Consider the following 22,391-nt stretch of genomic DNA (forward strand, 5'->3'; position numbering starts at 1 on the left):
TCCCAGGTTTGGAACTTTACTCATGCACATAATGAGGAGTGTCCCAGCTCATTAGGCGTATGCATGTGACATAGGTTTGGTCAGCTCATTCACTGATCTTACGCCACATGCACCTGCATAAGGGCCAGGATTGTGACCACACATGGCTGCTAGGGTCATTGTCTCACTGCACCTCTGTTGGGGATAATAATTTTGCTATGATTTTATGTGTATCTGGCTTCTACTTCAGGGTAAAATTTTGATATGCAAGGGTACCTTAATAGGAGAGATATTACTCCATACCCTGCCCCAAAGAAAGAGTCTCAAAGGCAACAGGTCTCTCGCCAACCCCTTGGATTTTTCTCAGTGTTCTCAAAGCAGGTGCTTATTTTTGAATTCCAGGCTTGGAGGCAAGTTTTGGTTGCATAGAAACCAGGTCTATAACCAGACAGAGCCTCTTGTTGGCTGTCCACCTAAGGGCTACAAAATAACCAATCGCAGACCTTATTTGGCACCCCAGGAACTTGTGGCATGCTTGTGTTGCTCCTCAACTCTTTATATATTTGAATGTGATGGATAAAAAAGGTTGGTTCTACAGGCAAGGTAATCATCTAAAAACCTCAGGCAGCAGCAATAATGCTGGAATTGTGGGTGAAAATGTTGAACTGGGGGTAAAATATGGCCAAATGCATTTCCTTAGTAAAGGTGTCTTATAAAATGTCAATATTAATAGGATGCTTACATTTTTTTACTGCATCATGGGTTTATTGACATAAAAATATCCCTCCTGTTTTTTTGCAGTTAGCATTTCTTAAAACATAATTATAGGGACATGGTCATGGGAAAACATTTCAAACGCATCAGTTAATAATGCTGCTCCAGCAGACTTCTGCACAGAAATCTGTTTTTGAAAAGAGCAAACGGATCTTTTTATATTTAATTTTGAAATCTGACATTGGGGCTAGACATATGGTCAGTTTCCCAGGTGCCCCCAGTCATGTGACTAGTGCCCTGATATACTTCAGTCACTCATTACTGCTGCATTGCAAGTTGGATTGATATCACCCCCCTCCCAGCAGCCCATCAGCAGAACAATGGGAAGGGAACCAGATAACAGCCACCTGGTAGGTATTAGAACAGCCCAATAGTAGAAGTCCATGTCCTACTGCGACTTCTTCAGCTACATTGAGTAGGAGAAACAATAGCCTGACAGAAAGCAGTTCCATAGTGCAGCACTGGCTCTTTCTGAAAGCACATGACCAGGCAAAATGACCTAAGATGTACCTACACACCAATATTACAATTAAAAAAATACACTCAGTTCGGGAATTAAATTTTACATGGAAGAGTGAATTATCTACAGTGTAAACAGCATCATTTAGATATAAAAACTACACCATAAAAATCGGAATCCCTTTAAAGTTCACCATGGGTGTGACACCATCCCATGCACAGTACGCTTTCTGTTGTCACCTGTATAGTGTCCACCGTGACTGTACTACTAAAACTCTTGTTTTTATAGGTTTGTTGTGGTAAACTATAATCCCATTCTTTACTCTGTAACCCTTATTTGTTAAATTATTGTCGTAATAATTTATTGTAAAGCGCTGTGTAACTTGCTGGCGTTATATCAATAAATGATGAACTATTATACATTTTTTATTCTTGTTATTGAAAAATGGTATTTGTCCAGCAGTGCAATACTTATATTAATCCTTGATGGTGCCAAAGCCCTTTATTGGACCAGATCAGCCTATATTTGTAGAGTATTGCTGAACAGGCAATGGTTCACTATCTCTAATATCTTTCTTTTTGCAAGGTAACCAAGCAATAAAAATATTTGTACAATGAGAAGTTATTATGCCTCTGCCATTAAAATATTTTAGAATTGCTCCCACGGAGAGAAAATAGACATTATTTACATTTTCCAGATGGCGTTCCTGAGTGGTTTTAGTGTTCCACTGTGATTCTAATGTGAACAGGTTACAATAGCTTACCTATGCTATGTAATAATATGTCCACCCTATATACTTGACACAGGAATTGTAAGTTCTTTATCCTAATTAAAATAAAATCTAAGGCTCAACTAATGTTCTGAGGTTGTTTGATATATGTAAATCAATAAAAATATTTTGTTAAAAAAAAAAAAAAATCTAAGGCTGGTAAAGAAATAAAATCGAAGGTGATTGGCTGGAAGGTGCTCTGATGCTTAGATATTAGAATATCAGATATTAGCAGAAAAAAGTGAGTTATAATAAAACTACTAGGCTCTGGCGAATTTGACCGGTTTCGCTTCAGCAAAAACTCGCCACTGGCGAAATGTCGCCGACGCCCATTACAGCCTATGGGCGTCAAATTTTTTTGACGCATGGCGAATTTCTTTTGATGTGCAACATTTTTTTTGACGCACAACGCCATACAAGACTATGGGCATCATTTCCGCGGCAAAACAAGGCAAAAAAATCTGCCCATCCCTAAAAACTACAACAGGTATTTAGAATGCAAATTAATTGCCTTGGCTTTGTAGAAAGCCTCTTACGGGATAATTTACAATACAGAGCTGTTTTTAATTTTTAAAAGGAACCTTTCCAAAGAAAACGATTCCAATGCCTGCAGAAACTGGTAGCTTCCCATTATAATTTATGTGACTTGAAAAAGTCCTTAGCTCTGCATTTTTATATCTCTATATTATATATATATCAGTGTATTTTTTTTTACAAAAAAAAACACAAAACAAGTAACAAAGACTATGCTCATTACTAACATCTAATTTATTTAATTTAGTGAAAGGGGTAATAATTCACTGCAAATCACAATACAATGTTTTTATGCATAATAGATCTTGCCAGACTAATCTAATTGCTTTCTTTGAGAAGTATGGCTATGAAGATTTTCATTCATCCAGGTCATGGTATATCTAGTACAAGTAATTCTAAAACAACTGGACTCGCTGAATAATCATTGAAGATGTTTCACTACTCATCCTAGCTGCTCCTTTAGTTTAACTGACTGGTGTGGGAAGTCCTCGGCATATAAACTCTTCCACTAATCCAATCACAACGGCACAGTGTAACTCTTCAGAGAGGCGACATCTGAAACTCACAGAGGTGTGTGGTTCTGTGAGGTTACTGTGATAAGATTACCAAGGTATCATGCAACTCCTAGAAACAGATGTTACTTGTGAGAGTTGCATGAATGGAGTTGTGAAGTGTTCTGAAACATCTAGGTTTGTGGATGTGATCTTCTTTATGTCAAAGAATTTGATACAGTGCCATGCAGAAGGTTATTGGTTGGACCAGTGTTGTTAGTGGAGTACCACAGGGCTCTGTCCCTGGACATTTGCTTTTTAACTTATTTATAGGAATGCACCTAATCCACTATTTGAGATTCAGCCAAATCCCTGAATTCTCTGTGAAAGATTCAGCCAAATACCGATCTGAATCCAAATCCTAATTTGCATATGCAAATTAGAGTAAGGAAATGAAAAAGTGGGAAAATAATGTTTTACTTCCTTGTTTTGAGATGAAAAGCCTTGTGATTTCCCTTCCCACACCTAATTTACATATGCAAATTAGGATTCGTTTCGGCCACACACAAGGATTCAGCAGAATCTGAATCCTGTTGAAACAGTCCGAATCCCGAACCGAATCCTGTATTCGGTGCAGCCCTACTTATTTATCAATGGCCTGGAGGTGGGCATTGAAAGTAACATTTCTGTTTTTGCTGATGATACTAAATTGTGCAGAACGCTAAGTTCCATGCAAGATGATGCCACTTTGCAGAGTGATTTGACTAAACTGGAGAACTGGGCAGCAAACTGACAAATGCGGTTCAATGTTGATAAATCCAAGGTTATGCACTTTGGTAGAAATAATGTAAATGCAAGTTTTACACTAAATGGCAGTAGGTTCTTTAATCTTCAATCAAGCAGCAACTGTGGATTTTTGTGAATAACAGACCATATGCATTAAAATTGTCAGTGTGTGTGTATGTGTGTGTGTGTGTGTGTGTGTGCAGACAAGCATAACGTTTTGATTGTAGAAGGTTTAAGGTTATATGTAATATACATCTTTGTCAAGATCAGTTCATTGAAATGATAAACATTCTCTTTTCTCTCTTTTCTCTTTTACATGGTGAGACTAATCTACAAAGCAATCTTAGCTACAACGCAGGCAATTAACCAAATAAGCATGTTAAGCAAAACGCAGCTGTGGGGGGTTCATTCGAACAATGTGGGGTACTTTGCAAACACTTGTTAAAGTGGAAGTTTATGAACGGAAACAAAGTCAACATACATTAATTTGTTGGGTTGAAATTCTTTCTGCAATTTGTGTCAAAAAAACATTAAACCTGCAAAGGAGAAATTGTTGTTCTCTTCCAACTTGAAGTGTGTTGTAGTCACTGGCAATGTTCACAAAAAAGATATTGCGTATATATATATATATATATATATATATATATATATATATATATATATATATATATATAAATCCTTGGTAGTCCGCACTCCACTAGAATCAGCAAGGCACCCAGGTGCCACTCATATAACAAAAAGCATAACTAATCCAGAAAGCATGAGTGCACACTGGGATTTTGATTAAAAATCTAATATTTATTAAATTACATTAAAACTGGTCAACGTTTCGGTCCACCTCTAGGACCATTATCAGGATAATGGTCCTAGAGGTGGACCGAAATGTTGACCAGTTTTAATGTAATTGAATAAATATTAGATTTTTATATATATATATATATATATATATATATATATACAGTATAAACTAGTCCCAAAAGCTGTACACCGTTTACTGTGGAACTGCCCGGGTGCCCACAATAGAGGAATAGATACTTGTGCGAGAAATAGCGACACTCACAGGACTTTGTATAGGGCAAGATAGTTAAATCCTTTCTTTGAACTCAACATTTCAACCCAATACTTGGATCTTCATCAGGAGAATACAGGACAAACAAGCAGATATCCCATAATACCCCACATTTAAACCCTGCGGGGGTCATTTATAAAGTCCGCGCAGCGCATATTTTTCGCAAATGGTTGTATTGCGCATGTTTTTTCCTGAACGCTAATATATTTCACTGCTCTGCCTGTCTTCCCCGTTTTTGCGAATTCGCAGTGTGAATAAATTTTCACAAATGGAGCGCAAATGAGATGGAAGTTTGCGCGAGCGCACCCAACGAGCGAGGTTCTTGTGCGCGAAAATAGCATTGACAGTAACTTAAATTCTCAGTTTGAGAAACTGTTTTGCGAATATTTTATCCGTTGTGGCGTAATTGAGTCTCAGAATGTGCGCATAAATATTTGCAATTTGCGAATTGTGACATATTTAAAAAGCTGCTATAGACATTCGCATAGTGAAAGAAAATTCACAATTCCGTTTTCCCCCTTTTATTCAGCTTTATAAATATAACCATGCGCAGGGTAAATATATTCACTTTGCGAACCAATCTGCCCTGCGCAAAGTTAATAAATGACCCCCTGTGTGTTTCTTTTGCCACCAAGTGTGTTGCTTAGCAACCAGTGTTTACACTAGTCCTGTGGAGCAGGAAGTGGAAAGATAAAAATAGAATTGAGGGGATAAAGAGCAGACCAAAGAGAGTGAAATTGTTTAGATCCCGGCATAGGAACTGGTTAGAGAAAGATTTGCCATTTATGTGTATCTATATATATATATATATATATATATATATATATACACATTGTATAAGGCAGAGGCAACCCAGCACACGCCCACTGGTGACCGGACCAGACTGATGACCAGTGCAGATAATTACTGGCAAGTAATGAGGGGACAAGGGCCAGAACAGGGTTAGGCAGCAGAAGAGGTATGTGCCTGGAGACCCTCTGCTGCCCTAGGCATGTGCCTCTTCTGCCTACCCCTAGTTCCAGCCCTGATATTCACTATGTACAGTACATCAAAAATTTTGTTTAATCCTGGACCTATGATGTTTGCAGACTGTGTTGAGTTAAGGCAGGGTCCTGGGTCATGATAGCCAATAAAAATAGCCTAGGGTTGTATAAACTTTTAATCAAGCCCAGTTCTCCTGCGTTTCACTAATTTTAACAATAGTGTAGAACCAATCCAATCACATGTAGAGTTTAATGATGGTTTTAGGCTCACTGAGAACAACAGTCTCAAATGCTTTTGGTTAACCCCAGTGATTTGTTTGCTCATGAAAAATGGGGTAAATAGAAAAATAAAACAAGAAAGGACCATTTTTATTGGGGTAAATAGAAAAACAAAATAAGAAGAGGCAATTTTACATCAGAGTGAAGCAGAAAAACAAATCAAAATGTTCTACATATTGTGATTGTATCTCATTACCTTTTGTCTCTACCCATCAAGCAAGGAGTACATATCAATGAAAGGGCTCAAAATCTAGCTAGAGGGACAGTTTGTAGGTTTATCTTACTCTTGAAATGAGAGTTAGGGTTAGAGCAGCTAGTAAGTAGCTAGTAGAGCAGTCTGAGGCTCCACCGAGGATTCTAAAAGGCTATAGACTCAAGGAAAATCTTTTAATTGTTACCACCTGTGAGTTATATCTGTTGTGAGATTAAGTCCCAGTCAGTAACGTAACTAGAGGGGGGCTGGCCCTGGTGCTGGAAACGCAGCCGGGCCCCCCGCCCCCCCCCCCAGCCTGTATTTCAGTAGCGCGCGAGCTGCCGGGGGGCCCTGAGGGGGTGCGGGCCGAAATTGTCGCCAGCATCAGAATTGACAAAATTTGCAATTTGCAATTTTTTCGCTTTTCACAAATTTTGCGGGAAGAAATTCGGGAGAAATTTGCCCATCACTAGCAAGAATCTTTGTACCAAGTCTTGCAGAGAAAGTAAGCACAGACAGCAAGGATTAACAGCAAGAATCTTTATACCAAGTCTTACAGAGAGAAAGAGCACAGACAGCGAGGGTTAACAGCGAGAGTCTTTGTACCAAGTATTGCAGAGAGAATGAGCACAGACAGGGAGGGTTAACAGCAATAGTCTTTGTACCAAGTCTTGCAGGAAAAAGTGATTACAGCCAGCAAAGGTTAATAGTCTTTGCAGGTAAACAACCAGCACTAATAACTTTTATTGCAGAAACAAGCCAGGCAGATAATCTTGAATTCATCTGAAGTAAAGACTAACAGATACACACGAGAAGCCAGGTCTTTGGCGGGAGATCAGGTCAGAAAATTGCCGACAAGGAGCAAGAAGAAATCTTAGTCCAGGAGCTGAGCTGAAATCCAGCCATAATCAATCCACACAAGTGAAGTACAGGAGGCGAAAACCGAGAACCGAAGACCCAGGTGTATTACAACAGTTCAAAGCCGAAATTCAAGCTGAAAACTTCTTCTGGGAATGCCAACAATGACTGTGCACCGCACTGCGCATGCGCGTCCCTTTAAAAAGCCGAAGAGACAAACTGCAAGCTTCATCCTCACAGGAATTAATGGAAGTGACAAGTTGCCCCATTCCTCTGGGGCTGAAGATTGGAGAATCTAATGGTGCCAAGGGGCTGGTGATAATAAAATCCAACACCATCTTGCTAGTTAGATTAGCCAGGAATAAGAATTCTTAGGGATAGACCAGCAGGTTGAGCAGTTGGGCTCCATCAATTTGGGGGTCAGTGCATTGTTGGGTCTCCACCAGTACAGAGAAACAGTTACAGGGTCCAAGATGGCAAGGCCATCTACCTGTGAGTGCCAACTTGGGCCAGACCACTATTCCCACTAGCAGTAGTGGTGACAAAGTCTCAGAGACACGTTTATTCCTAGTGTCAGGGGGCCTAATTATCATGTTGTCTAAAATGATTTACACAGAAAACTGGTATAAGAAACAGTGTTAAATAAACTGGATACTTAAATAGCTGTGCAGTTTCTATTGGGCCTCCAGATAGTTGAATGTAATGCCCTTATTTTACTCCATTATTTTTATAGTGTAACCCAGTAAAGTCAATGAGAAAAAACAGATAGCAAGTCAATTTCAATACACCGGCAATGGATGATTTTTTAAGCAATTTTTTTCAACAGGCATGGATTTGCTGCAAAACTATGGCAAAAATAACCACGAAAACAAAAAAAGCAACAAAAAAGTCACCAACAAAACATTGTTGTCGAGACAAAAAGTCTCCATTAAAAAAATGGCCATTGTCTTTAATGCCTTTGGACAGAAAAGACAAGACAAAAAAGTCACCACAAAAAAATGTCCATTGACTTTAATGCATTTGGAGCGAGAAAAAAAAAATTGTCATGCGCAAAGAAAATTTTGATGCTTCAATGTCAACTTTGACGCCAGCGAATTGTCGCCAGAGTCAAAATCACAGCTTTGCAAATTTTTCGCCAGTTTTGCGAATTTTGCTGGAAATTCGCAATATTCGTGGCGAAGCGAAACGGGACAAAAGCGCCCATCGCTTCACATAACAGGTCTCTACATTGCTCGTACCTTGGTATTTGTGCAAGAGTAATAAATCTGTTTACGACAAACCCAAAACCCAAAACAACACACATCTTCAGTTGTCTAAATGCAGCATTACTGTCTCTACTGATCTCCACTGAATGTGGAATGTGAAATCATCAAATCATCTTTGTGTGTCCCCTGGAACACAATCTTCCAATATGCAATAAGTAAACAAATGTTATAGAAGAGGACAAGCATATACAGTACAATAATGCAGACATGGACAAACAGACTTACATCCTTGTGATGTCTTGCTGGTAATGCTGAAACACATCTGATGGGATCATTTTAAAACAGAAATGACTAAAAAGCCTGAAAGGGAAAAAAAGAAAGAAATCAGAATTCTCCGACATTTGTACAATGGATAAACCTTGTTCAGACCTAAGAGATTAATGGCAGAAAAGCAGACATTGTCCTACACACTGTCCCTGGTTGAATTTTTGTCAATTATATATTTGAGGAAACAGGGTGGGCAGAAAGGAAGTGATAGCTGTAATGGACGCTAAGGGGCAGATTTACTAAGGTTCGAATGGTAAATTAGAATTTTCGAATTAAATTTTTTTTTTGGTCAAAACTCACAAAGTCGAATTTAAAACCACCAACTTTAATTTGAACTTGACCCTGGAGACGAATTCAACTATTTCCACCTAAAACATGCTGAGTTCATGTAGAAGTCAATGGCAGAGGTTCCTTGAACTATTTGAAGATGTTTATAGTTTGTATACTTATATAGTAGTATAGTTATAGTATGTTATAATCATAATTCACTTCGAAAATGACGCCCATTGACTCCAATGAGAGAAAAAAAATGTTGTGCGTCAAAAAAAAATTGAAGAGGGGGTAAACACTTTTCCGAATTCGATACGAGTTTTCGCGTCGGGACTATTTGATCAAATTTTGGACATTCAAATTTTTTCATGAATAACATTTGAATTGTGAATAAAATCGTAATTTATTCACATGACTCTAAAATTCGACCTTTGATAAATAACCCTCTTAGGGGCAGATTTATTAAGGGGCGAATAGTACATTCTAATTCGAATAGAATTTTCACATTGTTTTTGGTGTCAAAATTCACACATTCTATTTTGAATCCCCCAATATGATTGTAAATTTGAATGTAAGATTTATCACAACTCGGAAACAGTTGTAATTCAAATATTCGCCACCTAAAACCTGCCAAGTTAATTTGCAAGTCAAAGGAATCATTTGAATATGTTAATTTCCTTCCTGACATTCGAGTTTTATTTAGAGGGAAAACTCGATTTGAATGAAATTCGAATCTTCAGGTCGGGACTATTCAATCGAATATTAGACTTTCAAAAATTTTCGTAAATAACCTGCCATTCGAGTAGTAAATATATTCCAATTTCACAATTAAAAAAAATCCACATAAATTTGAAATTCGACCTTTGATAAATCTGCCGATTAATGTTTATGTATCTTAGTTACATTTGTACATCTTTCGATTTGACGTAAAAATCTGACATAATAAAAATATTACAAGCATAGAAATGGCAATTAGGTCACTGTTAGGCTCACCACGAGACTGCTTCTCAAGCTTCCAGAACCTCTGCAGCTGACCATGTTCTCCAGGCATTTGTAAATGTTTTAAAAAGCTCATATTTACATTGGAAAAGGGATTGTGTCTATTTTACATCAGTTCTGGAATGTAGTCCTTAGGACAGATTTTTTTTATATTTCATTTTGAAATCTGACATGGGGCTAGACATATTGTTAGTTTCCCATGTGCCCTCAGTCATGTGACTTGTGCTCTGAGACACTTCAATCACTCTTTATTGCAGCGCTGCAAGTTGGAGTGATATCATTCCCCTCCCTTCCCTCCCCAGCAGCCAGTCAACAGAAGAGTGGACAGCTAACCAGATAGCAGCTACTTGACACCTCTGCTGAAGGCTTTGTTTGCATTGCTAAAAGTGCTCCATGCACCTAGTGGTAGACATGAGAATAGCACCCAAACAAAAAACACCTATGACTTGGGTCATTGAGAAATACAATGGGAAGGGGAGAAACAATAGCTGTGTGAGTGAATTATTTGCAATGTAAACAGTGTCATTTAGCAATAAAAAGTAAAAAAGTAAATCATAAAAATCCCTTTAAGGGGGTAGTTCACATTTAAGTTAATTTTAAGCAAATTTTTCCATTTCTCTTCATTCTTAGATAGGTTTTGAATTGTTTGCCTTCCTCCCTTGCCTTTTCCAGTTGTCAAATGGTGTTATCTGCCCCTGAAAGAACCAAAAGCTTTTTGCTCTTACATTAACCATTCAACTAATGCAATCATCTTTGTGCTTTTGCAATGGAATGGAGCTCTGATTACATGGAATGGAGCTCTGATGACATAATTATATTATAGTGGGTAATGTGCAAATGCACAAAGAGTTGTAGGGTTGTAGGGTTGCAGTGCAGGTTGGATGTGGGTGAAAGTTAGGTTTCCTACGAAATGTCCTTTCCAGTAGGCCAGTGGCAGAACTACCAGGAGGTGCGACTGCTCCAAGACACACTAACGGTTCTCGAGCACGGAAACCGCAGCTACAATCGGCTCGGTAGGGAGGTGGGGACCTGGAGGGCACAACCTGCACCCGGGCCCCACATGGTATAGTTATGTTACTGCAGCAGGCTCAATTCGTTAAATACAGGTCTCCCTGGCAGCTTCTGCAGACTGCCAAATAAGTGCTGAGTTTGGCTATTTGGTAGTCCCATGTGCAAACTGAAGGCTCTTTTTGACAGTAAACATGCATTTTTAACTTTTAAAACTTGCCTTCAAGCCAGACATTTAAATATGAGCACCTACTTTGAGGTCACTGGGAGCAACATCAATGGGCAGGGTGAGCAATCTGTTGTTGGTCTCTTCTGGTTGGGGATCATGGATCTAGAGCAGTGATCCCCAACCAGTAGCTCATGAGCAACATGTTGCTCTCCAATCCTTGGATGTTGCTCCCAGTGGCATCAAAGCAGGGGCTTATTATAAAAACTCCAGGTCTGAAGGCAAGTTTTAGTTGTATAAAAACCAGGTGCACTGCCAGCCAAACAGAGCCTCAATGTAGGTTTACAATCCACATAGGGGCTACCAAATGGCCAATCACAGCTCTTATTTAGCACCCCAAGAAGATTTTTTATGCTAGTGTTGCTCCCCAACTCCTTTTATTTCACAATGTTGCTCACTGTTCAAAAGGTTGGGGATCCCTGATCTAGAGCATGCTCAGATTGCTCCCCACGTAGCAACTGTATTTAAATAGATTATTTTCATGATTATTTTTCCTTTCAAAGTTAATAAAGTGACATGCAATTAAGTGGTCCACAATGTAACCTTTGTGATGCCAAAACAAAGTTTGCTCCATCTGTACATTCACATTCACAGCAGTCAAAAAAAGAAAACCCTCCCTGCAAAGTAAAATCCAACAACAGGGTTAATTTGGTTTAATCATTGCTTTTGCTTCTACCTTTGTGTTAAAGAGGTAAACGAGAGGAAACCCATTACAGGCAGCGCTGGCTGGAAGGTACGAAGCATTACGTTCTGTTTAATGACCATTTATCATTAAAAAGATTTCGCTGCAAATGTGACATTGCGTTAGACAAAACATTAGGAACATGATAATACAATTTTCCGAGAACATTAGTTTCTCATGAATTGACTCTGTAGCAGCGGCAGCTCCTCGCCTTGTTTATTTTGTACCCTGCACTGGAGAGTGGAAGGTCAGGGCACGCATGTTTAAATGCGAGAGAGGAGTAATTTGCTTGCTAAGTACAAAGAGGTATCTGGTCACAAAATGACAGCAGCACTTATATAATGAGATGCATTGGCCACCACCTAATACATTTGCCCGGCACTAACTCAACGCTAAAATGGGCAATAAATTGTGTTGTGTTTGCAACCGCATGCAAAGGACTACCTGCCTTTCTTCTTATTTTTGTGCCTCATCAAATCTGAGCTGAGACTTAACTAATTCTTTTTAGTGTTCCTTAACTTTTCAGTGTCATTAGTTTCTGAACCTCCTGCTAATGTAGCACTGAATGGATTATTCTCTAAGAGCCATTAACTTGCTTGATAACTGTCCTCTCCAAAGTTGTGAAGCCAGACACACTGACAATTTAAATATAGCGCAAGGTGCCCAAGTGCCATTATGGCCCATGCATGGGCAGGACATGGGTATATATATATATATATATATATATATATATATATATATATATATATATATATATATATATATATTTGCAATGGCTTCCATTACATATGATTTTGCATGTGTCCTGGACTGGCAAATAGGTTCACTTGTTATTGTTTAGCCCCAAAACTTTGGCCACTGCGAGGCCTCTCAGTTTATGACGGAGTAAGGCTCCTCTTCCTCTGTCAGCTTATGACCTAGAGTTCCCTAGTTTAGCCACAAGGCTGCAGTATGTAAATATGCTGAGGGGATTCAAGAGTGAAACCCCAGATCAGTCAGGATTTAGTGAGTATGAGTTATATCCTTTGATAGGTCCCTCTAGGAGAGACAGTTATGCTCAGGGCTATTTATCTGAGCTGCTTTAGCTCCACCGGAGAGTGTTAGAGAAACTATTTTTCCGGTGGCATTGCTGCTTAGAAAGGGAATCACTGTGTAGGCCTAGAGACTAGATAGTTCTACCCAGGCCTGGACTGGGAGTCAAAATAGGCCCTGCCATTCCAAGTACACAGAGGCCCAAACAGCCCCCTACCAGCCCACTATATGGTAACTTTATATGGAACCATACAGCAGCCCATCTGGCATTTGCCAGAACCCACAGATTGCCAGTCCGGGCCTGGTTCTACCTGGGTTCCAAGAGAAGAGGAGATAACTCTTATTGCATTGGTGGGTTCCTCTGTAGAGGTTCTATAGAGGTGATTGATTATGTTTTGTGCTTCTCTACCAGCCCAATGCAACCACAACCCTTTAACAGTAAACATCTGTGTCTCCAAAGATGCCCCAGTAGCTCTCCATCTTCTTTTATGCTGATTTACTGCACATGCTCTGTGCTGCTGTCACTTTCTGAGCTTAGGGACTGACTCACAATATACAGTACACATAGAATAGAAATGTCACAATATAAGGCTGATTAGTAATTAATACAGATAATTACTTCTGAGGGGCATTTCAGGGGCTGCTGCTGCCCCTCCCACTCCGCTTCTAGTTTTTTAGCATCAGAGTGGGTCGAGGGGGGCTGCATCGCTAGTGCAGTGAGTGCTATTGCGCTCGCTGCACTAGCAGAGCAAATTTTCTTTAAAAAAATGGAAATTCAGTCACCAGAGTCTGATTTTTGGCGCCCTGGTAACTGGCCACTCCATGCCGCCTGAGGCAAGATTCTCACCTTGCCTCATGGCAGGAGCCATGGCAGCACAGAAACCAGGGCAACTAACATGAGAATTTAATAATCAGCCCTGTAGCATCAGCTTATATTACAGACAAACCTCATTTTCTGCTTGATAATTTGCGACCCCTAAGCTCAGTTTCTCAACAGCTGCTCAGAGCCACTGAGCATGTGAGTGTCACAGACACTTTCTAAGATGGTGACCCCTTGTGACAAGTTTGACGTCTTTATTTATTGCTGCTATTTAGAAGCTGAATTTTTAGTCTGGTGCAGTATATAAAATATGGCTTTTTTGGCCATATTTATTTTTAGGGGTTAGTTCTCCTTTAAACACTGGGCACATTTGCACCTGGGCGGTAAACCATGGCTACCTATCCAATTCTTGCATTCATCATTTAACCTGCAGCTGCCTGAAAAAAAAAAAACTCACTCACTGAACGGTTGTTATAGATTACAGTCCATGGGAAATTTGCTCAGGCTTTACAATTGAGCCCCAATGTGTGAAATATGTAGAAGAGGGATTACATCACACTGTTTATTCCCAGTTGACTTCCCTATCTGTAAATTTTGGGGCATATTTATTGACATTGGAGTCTAAGATCAGAGATGATGTTGTCCATAGCAACCAATCAGCATTTAGATTTGAACAGTTACCTACAAGTTGATGTTTGTCTCCAGTGTTAATGAATATGTCCCACTAAGTACCAGTGGTTGTTCTGGAGGAATCACTTTATGAGTAAACACCTAGGAGCCCTGTACAGGTGGTAGCCAGCGATACACCTTATTTGACTGATTTGGGTATCTCATTCACTAGCTTTATGGGTCACAGAATTTCAACTGCTTTGGTAAAACTTCACTTAGCCTTTGGATACACCTCAACAACCTTACTGCATGGGATAATGGAAACCAAATTAAACCAATCCCCTGCTTTTATATCCTGGGAGTGGGCAATCACCTGATTATAGGGCTCATTTATTAACACTGGGCATATCTGCACCTGGGAAGCAACCCATGGCAACCAACAACTTTTTCCTTTCATTGTTCTGCCTGCATCAGAATGAATAAAAATAGTTACTGATTGGTTGCTTTGGAGTATGACCAGGCACATGTGGCCCCATGTTGATTAATGAACCCCATTATCTGTATCATGTAATTTAACCTACTCATGTTGGATCTGAAATCTCTGTAATTGGGAGAACCTTAATTCACTTCACTCAAGGCATGAACTAAATATGCTGTAATTTGCATTTATGGCATTAGCTCACGTGCCCACCAAGTGTCCAGAGAAAGACTATCTTAGCTTGTTATTGTCTCACACATTGCCAAAAATTCTCCAATGGACAGTAATTGTTGATGGCAGTGCAAAAAAAACAACCCAGAACATTCATAATGACTTGGATATGTCCCGTTATAGTTCACTAAGGACACAATAGCACTGAACACAGAGTGGTTCTCTATAATTACCCAATAAAAGAATTCCATGAGTATAACGAATCCCACGATTTGTTGATATTCTAAATAAAATGAAGGCCAAATTTTATGTCTCTCAGAGGATAATGATGTTTTTGGAAATGTTTTCTGTAAGTTAGATACGTATTTAGAACTTTAGGATCAAAAAAAATCTCAATTTTTTTAATTACTGAAAGGAAACATGATATTCTTCTATTATCAAAATAATCCCAAGAGTCAACTAAGCCAATGTTGTCCATTTCCAATAAATCAATCTACACACTGCACAAATGACAAGGAAAACAAATTACAAGGACATTTGCTATGCATCTAACAGCACTCAACAGTCCAACACATCAGTTCCTCGTGATTTCTTCAGGCTGTATGTCCCTTATAATGCTTTGTAAACTTTTGTCAGTACCTTTTTGTGCACGATTGAGAAGGATCTAGGGGTTTTTGTAGATAACAAGTTGTCTAATTCCAGACAGGTTCATTCTGTAGCCACTAAAGCAAATAAAGTTCTGTCTTGTATAAAAAAAAGGGCATTAACTCAAGGGATTAAAACATAATTTTGTCTCTTCATAGGTCCCTGGTGAGGCCTCATCTGGAGTATGCAGTGCAGTTTTGGACTCCAGTCCTTAAGAGGGATATAAATGAGCTGGAGAGAGTGCAGAAACTAAGTGCAACTAAACTGGTTAAGGTGATGGAAAATTTAAATTATGAGGGATGACTGTCAAGGTTGGGGTTGTTTTCTCTGGAGAAAGGACACTTGCGAAGGGGACTTGTTTACTCTTTTTAAGTACAGTAGAGGGCATTATAGACTGCTAGCAGTAGATCTATTTTTCCATAAAATGGATCATCGGACCAGACTTCCCCCTTTTAGACTTCATTGCAGCAATTTGGGTGGTTCTTCACTGTGAGGACAGTGAGGTTGTGGAATGCACTGCTGGATGTAGTTGTGATGGTTGATTCTGTTAATGCCTTTAAGAGGGGCTTGGATGATTTCTTGGACAAGCATAACATCCAAGGCTATTGTGATACTAAAATCTACAATAAATACAGATGTTGATATATATATATATATATATATATATATATATATATATATATATATATATATATATATATATATATAGTTTTAGTGGGTGTGTGTAGATATGTGCATTGGGTTTCATCTGGAGGGGTTGAATTTTATGGATTTTAGTATTTTTTCAACCCAATGTAACTAACTGTGTAAATAATATCAAACTTGATAACTTGAACTTGATAGCAGACAATGGCAACAGATCTTTACAAACTCTGTAACATTTTGGCTGGTGGAAAGATGGAGGATGGACTAGTGGGGGAGGAATACTATGGGAACCATGCTTTGGTGGGTGGTGGAAGATGATTAAAGAAGACAGTAGAGATATAACTAGGGTACACTGAAACACAGCAAGAGAAACACACTACAGTAAGTCTAATGTACCTTACACATTCCTCTTTGTACTGGTGCACTGAAATTTTGGATTCACAGTGTGCAGAGCATTCACAGAGGTTTGGAATCTCCTGGCAACACAGTATTAATGGGTGTAAGACGTAGCCATAATTATACTCATAATTAACCTCATTTTCCAGTTTGCTGCCCAGTTTTCCAGTTTAGACAAATCACTCTGCAAAGTGGCAGCATCCTGCATGGAACCTATAGTTCTGCACAATTTAGTATCATCTGCAAAAATAGAAACAGTACTTTCAATGCCAACCTCCAGGTCATTAATAAACAAGTTGAAAAGCAAGGGACCTAGTACAGAGCCCTGCGGTACTCCACTAACAACACTGGTCCAATTAGAAAATGTTCCATTTACCACCACTCTTTGTAGTCTATCTTTTAGCCAGTTTTCTATCCAGGTACAAATACTATGTTAAAGGCCAATATTCCTTAATTTAACCAGTAACCTTTTGTGTGGCACTGTATCAAATGCTTTAGCAAAGTCTAAGTAAATCACATCCACTGCCATCCCAGAATCGAGGTCCCTGCTTACCTTCTCATATAAAGAAATTAAGTTAGTCTGGCAAGATCTATTACGCATAAAACCATTCTGGCATACACTCATAGTATTATGATTTGCTATGAAGTCCAGTATCTTATCCTTTATTAACCCTTTGAAAAGCTTTCCTACCACTGACGTCAGACTAACTGGCCTATAGTTTAGCACCAAGCATATGGGACAATAAAGTAATAGGTGCTCCCGTCTATTGAACCATAATTACTCTCACAATTTATCATTGGTGCTATTCAAAAACAAATCAGGAGCTCAAAGCTATGGATATCTATTAAAACCAACAGACATTTCAATGGAAATATTTCTATGATTTCACTTGAAGATCCTTGAGTTGCTCCACCTTGAGAAACAATTTGCTGTGAATGGAAAACACAATGAATGTTCAGTGACTTTTCTCATGGAAGAGATCCAAATGAGATTGAGAAGAATTTGAAATTCTGATGAATCTGCCCTTGTGCCTTTTGTGATAAATGCTGTTCTAACAAAGGCAGTAAACTGCTCTTTGACAGTTACTGGACCTGAAAAACCTGCACCTGTTACTTCTCGCTGCCCATAAATTGTAAGCTCTGTAGGGCTAATTGCACAGCAGCACAGCCTGGCCAGGAATAATTCTTAGAATTCTTAGAGTATCAGCCACTTGATGTCAGTTCAGTTTTAGCTCTGCAGTTACCAGTTCTGGTGAGGCAATCATTACTCAGAAATGCCAGATTATATTCAGAGGAATCTCGGGCGGATCCGGCCACCAGTTGGGAAATGGCTTGGCAAGCTACACTGTACTGTAACTGCACCAAATCATCTCTATGAATTCAGCAGAACAACAGCCAATGTGACTCATCATTGCATGGAATTAGATCTACAGGTACAGTATTACCTTTACAGAGCTGCTCATAGACATAATGAATTGCTTTAAGAGTAGTTTCCCTATTTAACACTCAGTACAAGATGGAGTAGGGTTATACACTTTTATTTATGCCCCATACCCAAGTGCAAAAGCCTTAAAGGAATTGTTCAGTGTAAAAATAAAAACTGGGTAAATAGACTGTGCAAAATAAAAAATGTTTCTAATATAGTTAGTTAGCCAAAAATGTAATGAATAAAGGCTGGAGTGATTTGATGTATAACATGTCAGTCAGAACACTACTTCCTGCTTTTCAGCTCTCTTGGTTTACACTGACTGGTTACCCTGGCTACCAGGCAGTAACCAATCAGATACATGAGGGGGGGCCACATGGGTCATATCTGTTGCTTTTGAATCTGAGCTGAATGCTGAGGATCAATTACAAACTCACTGAACAGAAATGTACCAAGTGGCCCCCCTTCAAGTCGCTGACTAACTCAGAGTTATAGAGCTGAAAAGCAGGAAGTAGAGTTCTGCCTGTTTTATTAGACATCTGTTCACTCCAGCCTTTATACATTGAATTTTTGGCTAACTAACTATATTAGAAACATTTTTTTATTTTGCACAGCCTATCTATTATACCCAGTTTTTATTTTCACACTGAACTGTTCCTTTAATAGATTGATGCAAGAGACACAATAAAGATTGATCCATTCAATATCCCTCTAAATGGCTCCAGACTGGCAATATATGCCTATATGGTTGGGCAGAATAATCTAGACGGGAATACTTCCCATATCGGGCACATTTGCCTAGCTTAAGGTATGAAGGAGGCTGCCACTATACTTTTTTATGTCTACAATATATTTTCCCTGAACTGAATTTCTAAAGGCAGATTTATCAAGGGTCGAAGTGAAAACTAGATTTTTTTTAGTAGAATTCAACTAGGGAATAGTTAAAATTTGATTCGAGTTTTTAAAAAAATTCTAATTTGATTTTTGAAATTTATCATGTACTGGCTCTTTATTCGACTTCACCACCTTAAACCTGCCGAATTGCTGTTTTAGCCTATGGGGGACATCCTGGGATCAATTTGGAGTTGTTTGCAGCCTTCCTGAAAATAAAGTTTTTTTCGTAGAAATTTGTGAATTTGATTTGAATACGAATCGAGTTTGCGGGTCGATCCCATTCACCCAAGTTTGAAAAATGTGATAAATTTTGATAAAGCCCTATTGCTCGTATTTTAGTCGAATTTGAGTTCATGGGAGTTTATGGGAGTTTTTACAAACTCCCATGAACTGTAAATTCGACCCTTGATAAATATCCCCCCAAATGTCACATTTCAGATCTGCCAGCAATGCGTTTCTACCTGAAATACACCTTACATAGTTACATGGTTACATAGTCAAGTTGGGTTTAAAAAAGACCATTAAGTATTTCAAGTTCAACCCCTCCAAACAAAACCCTTGTAATAAAAAATGCAAAGTTTGCTACTGGACAGATAACTGGACAGACACAGGTATTTACTACTCATCATTTCCAAACACACTTGATTGGATGCTATGAATTGCTACATTAACAAGCAGAAACTTTATTGGGTTTATGAATAAAAAGATATAGATAAAAAATAAAAACCTATAGCAACCAATAAGGTGTTTGCTTTTCAACTGGTGACCAGTAAATGCTTCCCACTGATTGGTTTCTATGGGTGTCTGCTCCTGGGCAAACATTGTGCCTTTTATTATGTAGGGCAAGGTAGAATTAGTAGAAGCAAAGAAGTTCTACAGTATATACAAGATCCATTGATGGGGGTGTTACAGAGAGGTTAAAAAAAGCAATTCATACATGTAAGAAATACATTCCATTGTCTTTTTTCGGTCAAGCTTTAATAAATACAAAGTTGAAAAAAAAAAAAAAAAAAGCAATTCATATTTAGTGAAGGGCCCCAAGTTCAAAGGAGCTGCCTGCATGTATTTTTTTTATTAATACAGGTATGGGACCTGTTATCCAGAATCAGTGCCCGGCCAAGCCAGCCAGGCGCCTTGGTAACCCGGCCGGTTACGTCTCCCCCTTATCAAGCGTATGCATGCGCGCCCATGCACAAAGGTGCACACGCACACTGAGGATACCATAGTTGCTGCGGGCGAGTCCTAGCACAAGCGCATGTGCGTATGCGCGGAAGAGCGCAGGCACTCACTGAAGAGACAGGAGGAGCTCACAGAGATGAGAGACACAAGGTTCTGAGCTAGGGGAAAGCAGCAGCAGTACCTGCCTGGTGCCCCTCCACTTTTGCGCCACAGACACGTGCCTCTTCTGCCTAGCCCTAGTTCCAGCCCTGTCCAGATTGCTCAGGACCTGGGGCTTTCCGAATAGTGGATCTTTCTGTAATTTGGAGCATCGTAGCTTAAGTCTATTAGAAAATCATGTAAACATTAAATAAACCCAATAGGCTTGTATTTGATCCCAACTAAGATATAATTAATCTTTATTGGAAACAAAACCAGCCTATTGGGTTTATTTATTATTTACATGATTTTATAATAGACTTAGGGGCAGATTTATCAAGGGTCGAATTTCGAAGTAACAGGAGTTTTTTTGAACTCCCATAACTTCGAAATCCAAATTAAAAAAAAAGTATCTGGCTGAATAGGTCCATTTTCGATCAAATTTGAATCATACAAATCGAAGTAATAGCGCATTCGAATTGTATGATTCAAAGCTTTTCAATAAAAGTCCACCAATTGACTCCAAATTTTCACTTCGACCCTTGATAAATCTGGCCCTTAAAGTATGAAGATCCAAATTAAAGAAATACCCCAGGTCCCACATCTGTATTTATATATTTAGGAACATATTTGTGAAGAGTAGAAAGACAATGTTCTCTTTCATTCTCTGGGCAATACTCAAACTCTCCCAATACACTTGCACAGGTTTCTCGAATAATTTAAGGTTGACTTGGAGAATTTCTTTTCACTTTTTTGCCTAGGTCCCCTATCTATGGGTCGTTTGAAAGCTGCTACAATTACCTGTGAACGTCTCAAACAATAGCAGAAAGGTCTGGGGGATGTTTTTTTCTTGCTTGAAATTTAGATCTTGAATCAATTTTGTCATATTATGGAAAAGAGTCTGTTAAAATTCAGATTTATGTGGGATAAATGAAACATTGAAGGAACATCTAGTGGGTGAGATAAATTAGTCATAGATAAACAGGCAATCAAACACACGCATGTGTGTAGATATATATATATATATATATATACAGTAAGTAGTGTACAGTATGGGTTGCTGGTTCGTACTTACAGTTCTAGAGCAGGTGTTCTGATGGCTGTAGTTTGCTGTGGGCACAGGAGCTCAACTCCACTGCAGTCACAGAGCTTGCAGGCATCAGTCTGTAATGAGCTGGCAGGGTCCAGGTAAATGAAATGAAGAAACAGGTAGAAGAGATTTAGAGGCAGCATGATCAGCTTGTTCTGTAAGTCCTGGTGTTAGTTATGTGTCAGTTCCATTTTGCCTCTGTCCTTAACTTTGGTCACAAGTGAATTTCAGCTGGAAGCCGGATCGCTTTGAGATTCATGCAGGCAGCGTGTGTATTTTTAGCCTCCCTTCTGGCTGACTAACCATTCCTGTAAGAGCTCCTCCTGTCTTTAACTTGGCAAAACTCTCTTTTTCAGCCAAAATGAGAAATAATTAAGCATAGACCTTTATTTTGGTGAGTGTGCGTGTTCTCTGTCTGTAGGCTCTTACTGGCTTGCTCTATATTTTCTGTTTTGAGTCGAGAGAGGGAGCATGAATGGACATGTAGAAATATTGTGTCTTTCAAAGCAAAGGAATAATGGGTGCAAATAAAATCTCATTTGGCTTTTGAGAGAGGGTGGCACATCGCACATTGCTGAGAAAGCATAGGGCGGATGTTTAGCATTTCATCACTTATAATGATGAAGGCATCGTTAATCCAAGAAAGCCTATCAATATCATCTACGTAGCTGGATACACTCTGTTCCTTGAGCTCTGGCTATAGCTGCCAAAAGTGACTGTGCTGACGTGACTTGTGCTTCTAGGGCACTGGCCTTCATTCCGCAGCCATCAGCCCGAATTATGTTTCCTATGTTTATGTTTTACATGATCATAAATGCTTCCTTTGGTGAGTGAATACCCCTATTCTCTGGAGTGTTACACAGAATCCAACAGTGGTGGGAAAACACGACACTCACTACTCTTGTCAAATAGAATATACAATAGGTGCAGTGTATGGTTTCCCTCAATTTATTTGTACAATTGGTCACATTTTCTT

At 39.0% G+C, this 22,391-nt stretch overlaps 1 protein-coding gene across 1 annotated transcript in view; it reads right to left on the reverse strand.

Annotated features, from left to right (window-relative positions):
* lhcgr.S (luteinizing hormone/choriogonadotropin receptor S homeolog) overlaps positions 1–22,061 on the reverse strand; it is a 69,118-nt gene extending 47,057 nt beyond the window's left edge. The window contains exons 1-2 of the mRNA XM_018265051.2: positions 21,401–22,061; positions 8,666–8,740 (exon numbers count right to left, since the gene is read on the reverse strand). Of these exons, the coding sequence (XP_018120540.1) occupies positions 8,666–8,740; positions 21,401–21,558 (233 nt within the window). The 5' untranslated portion in view covers positions 21,559–22,061. The remainder of the gene's footprint in view (positions 1–8,665; positions 8,741–21,400) is intronic.
* Between the last annotated feature and the right edge of the window lie 330 nt (positions 22,062–22,391).

Source organism: Xenopus laevis, chromosome 5S, assembly GCF_017654675.1.
Source record: "Xenopus laevis strain J_2021 chromosome 5S, Xenopus_laevis_v10.1, whole genome shotgun sequence".
In the NCBI taxonomy this organism is placed as follows: domain Eukaryota; kingdom Metazoa; phylum Chordata; class Amphibia; order Anura; family Pipidae; genus Xenopus; species Xenopus laevis.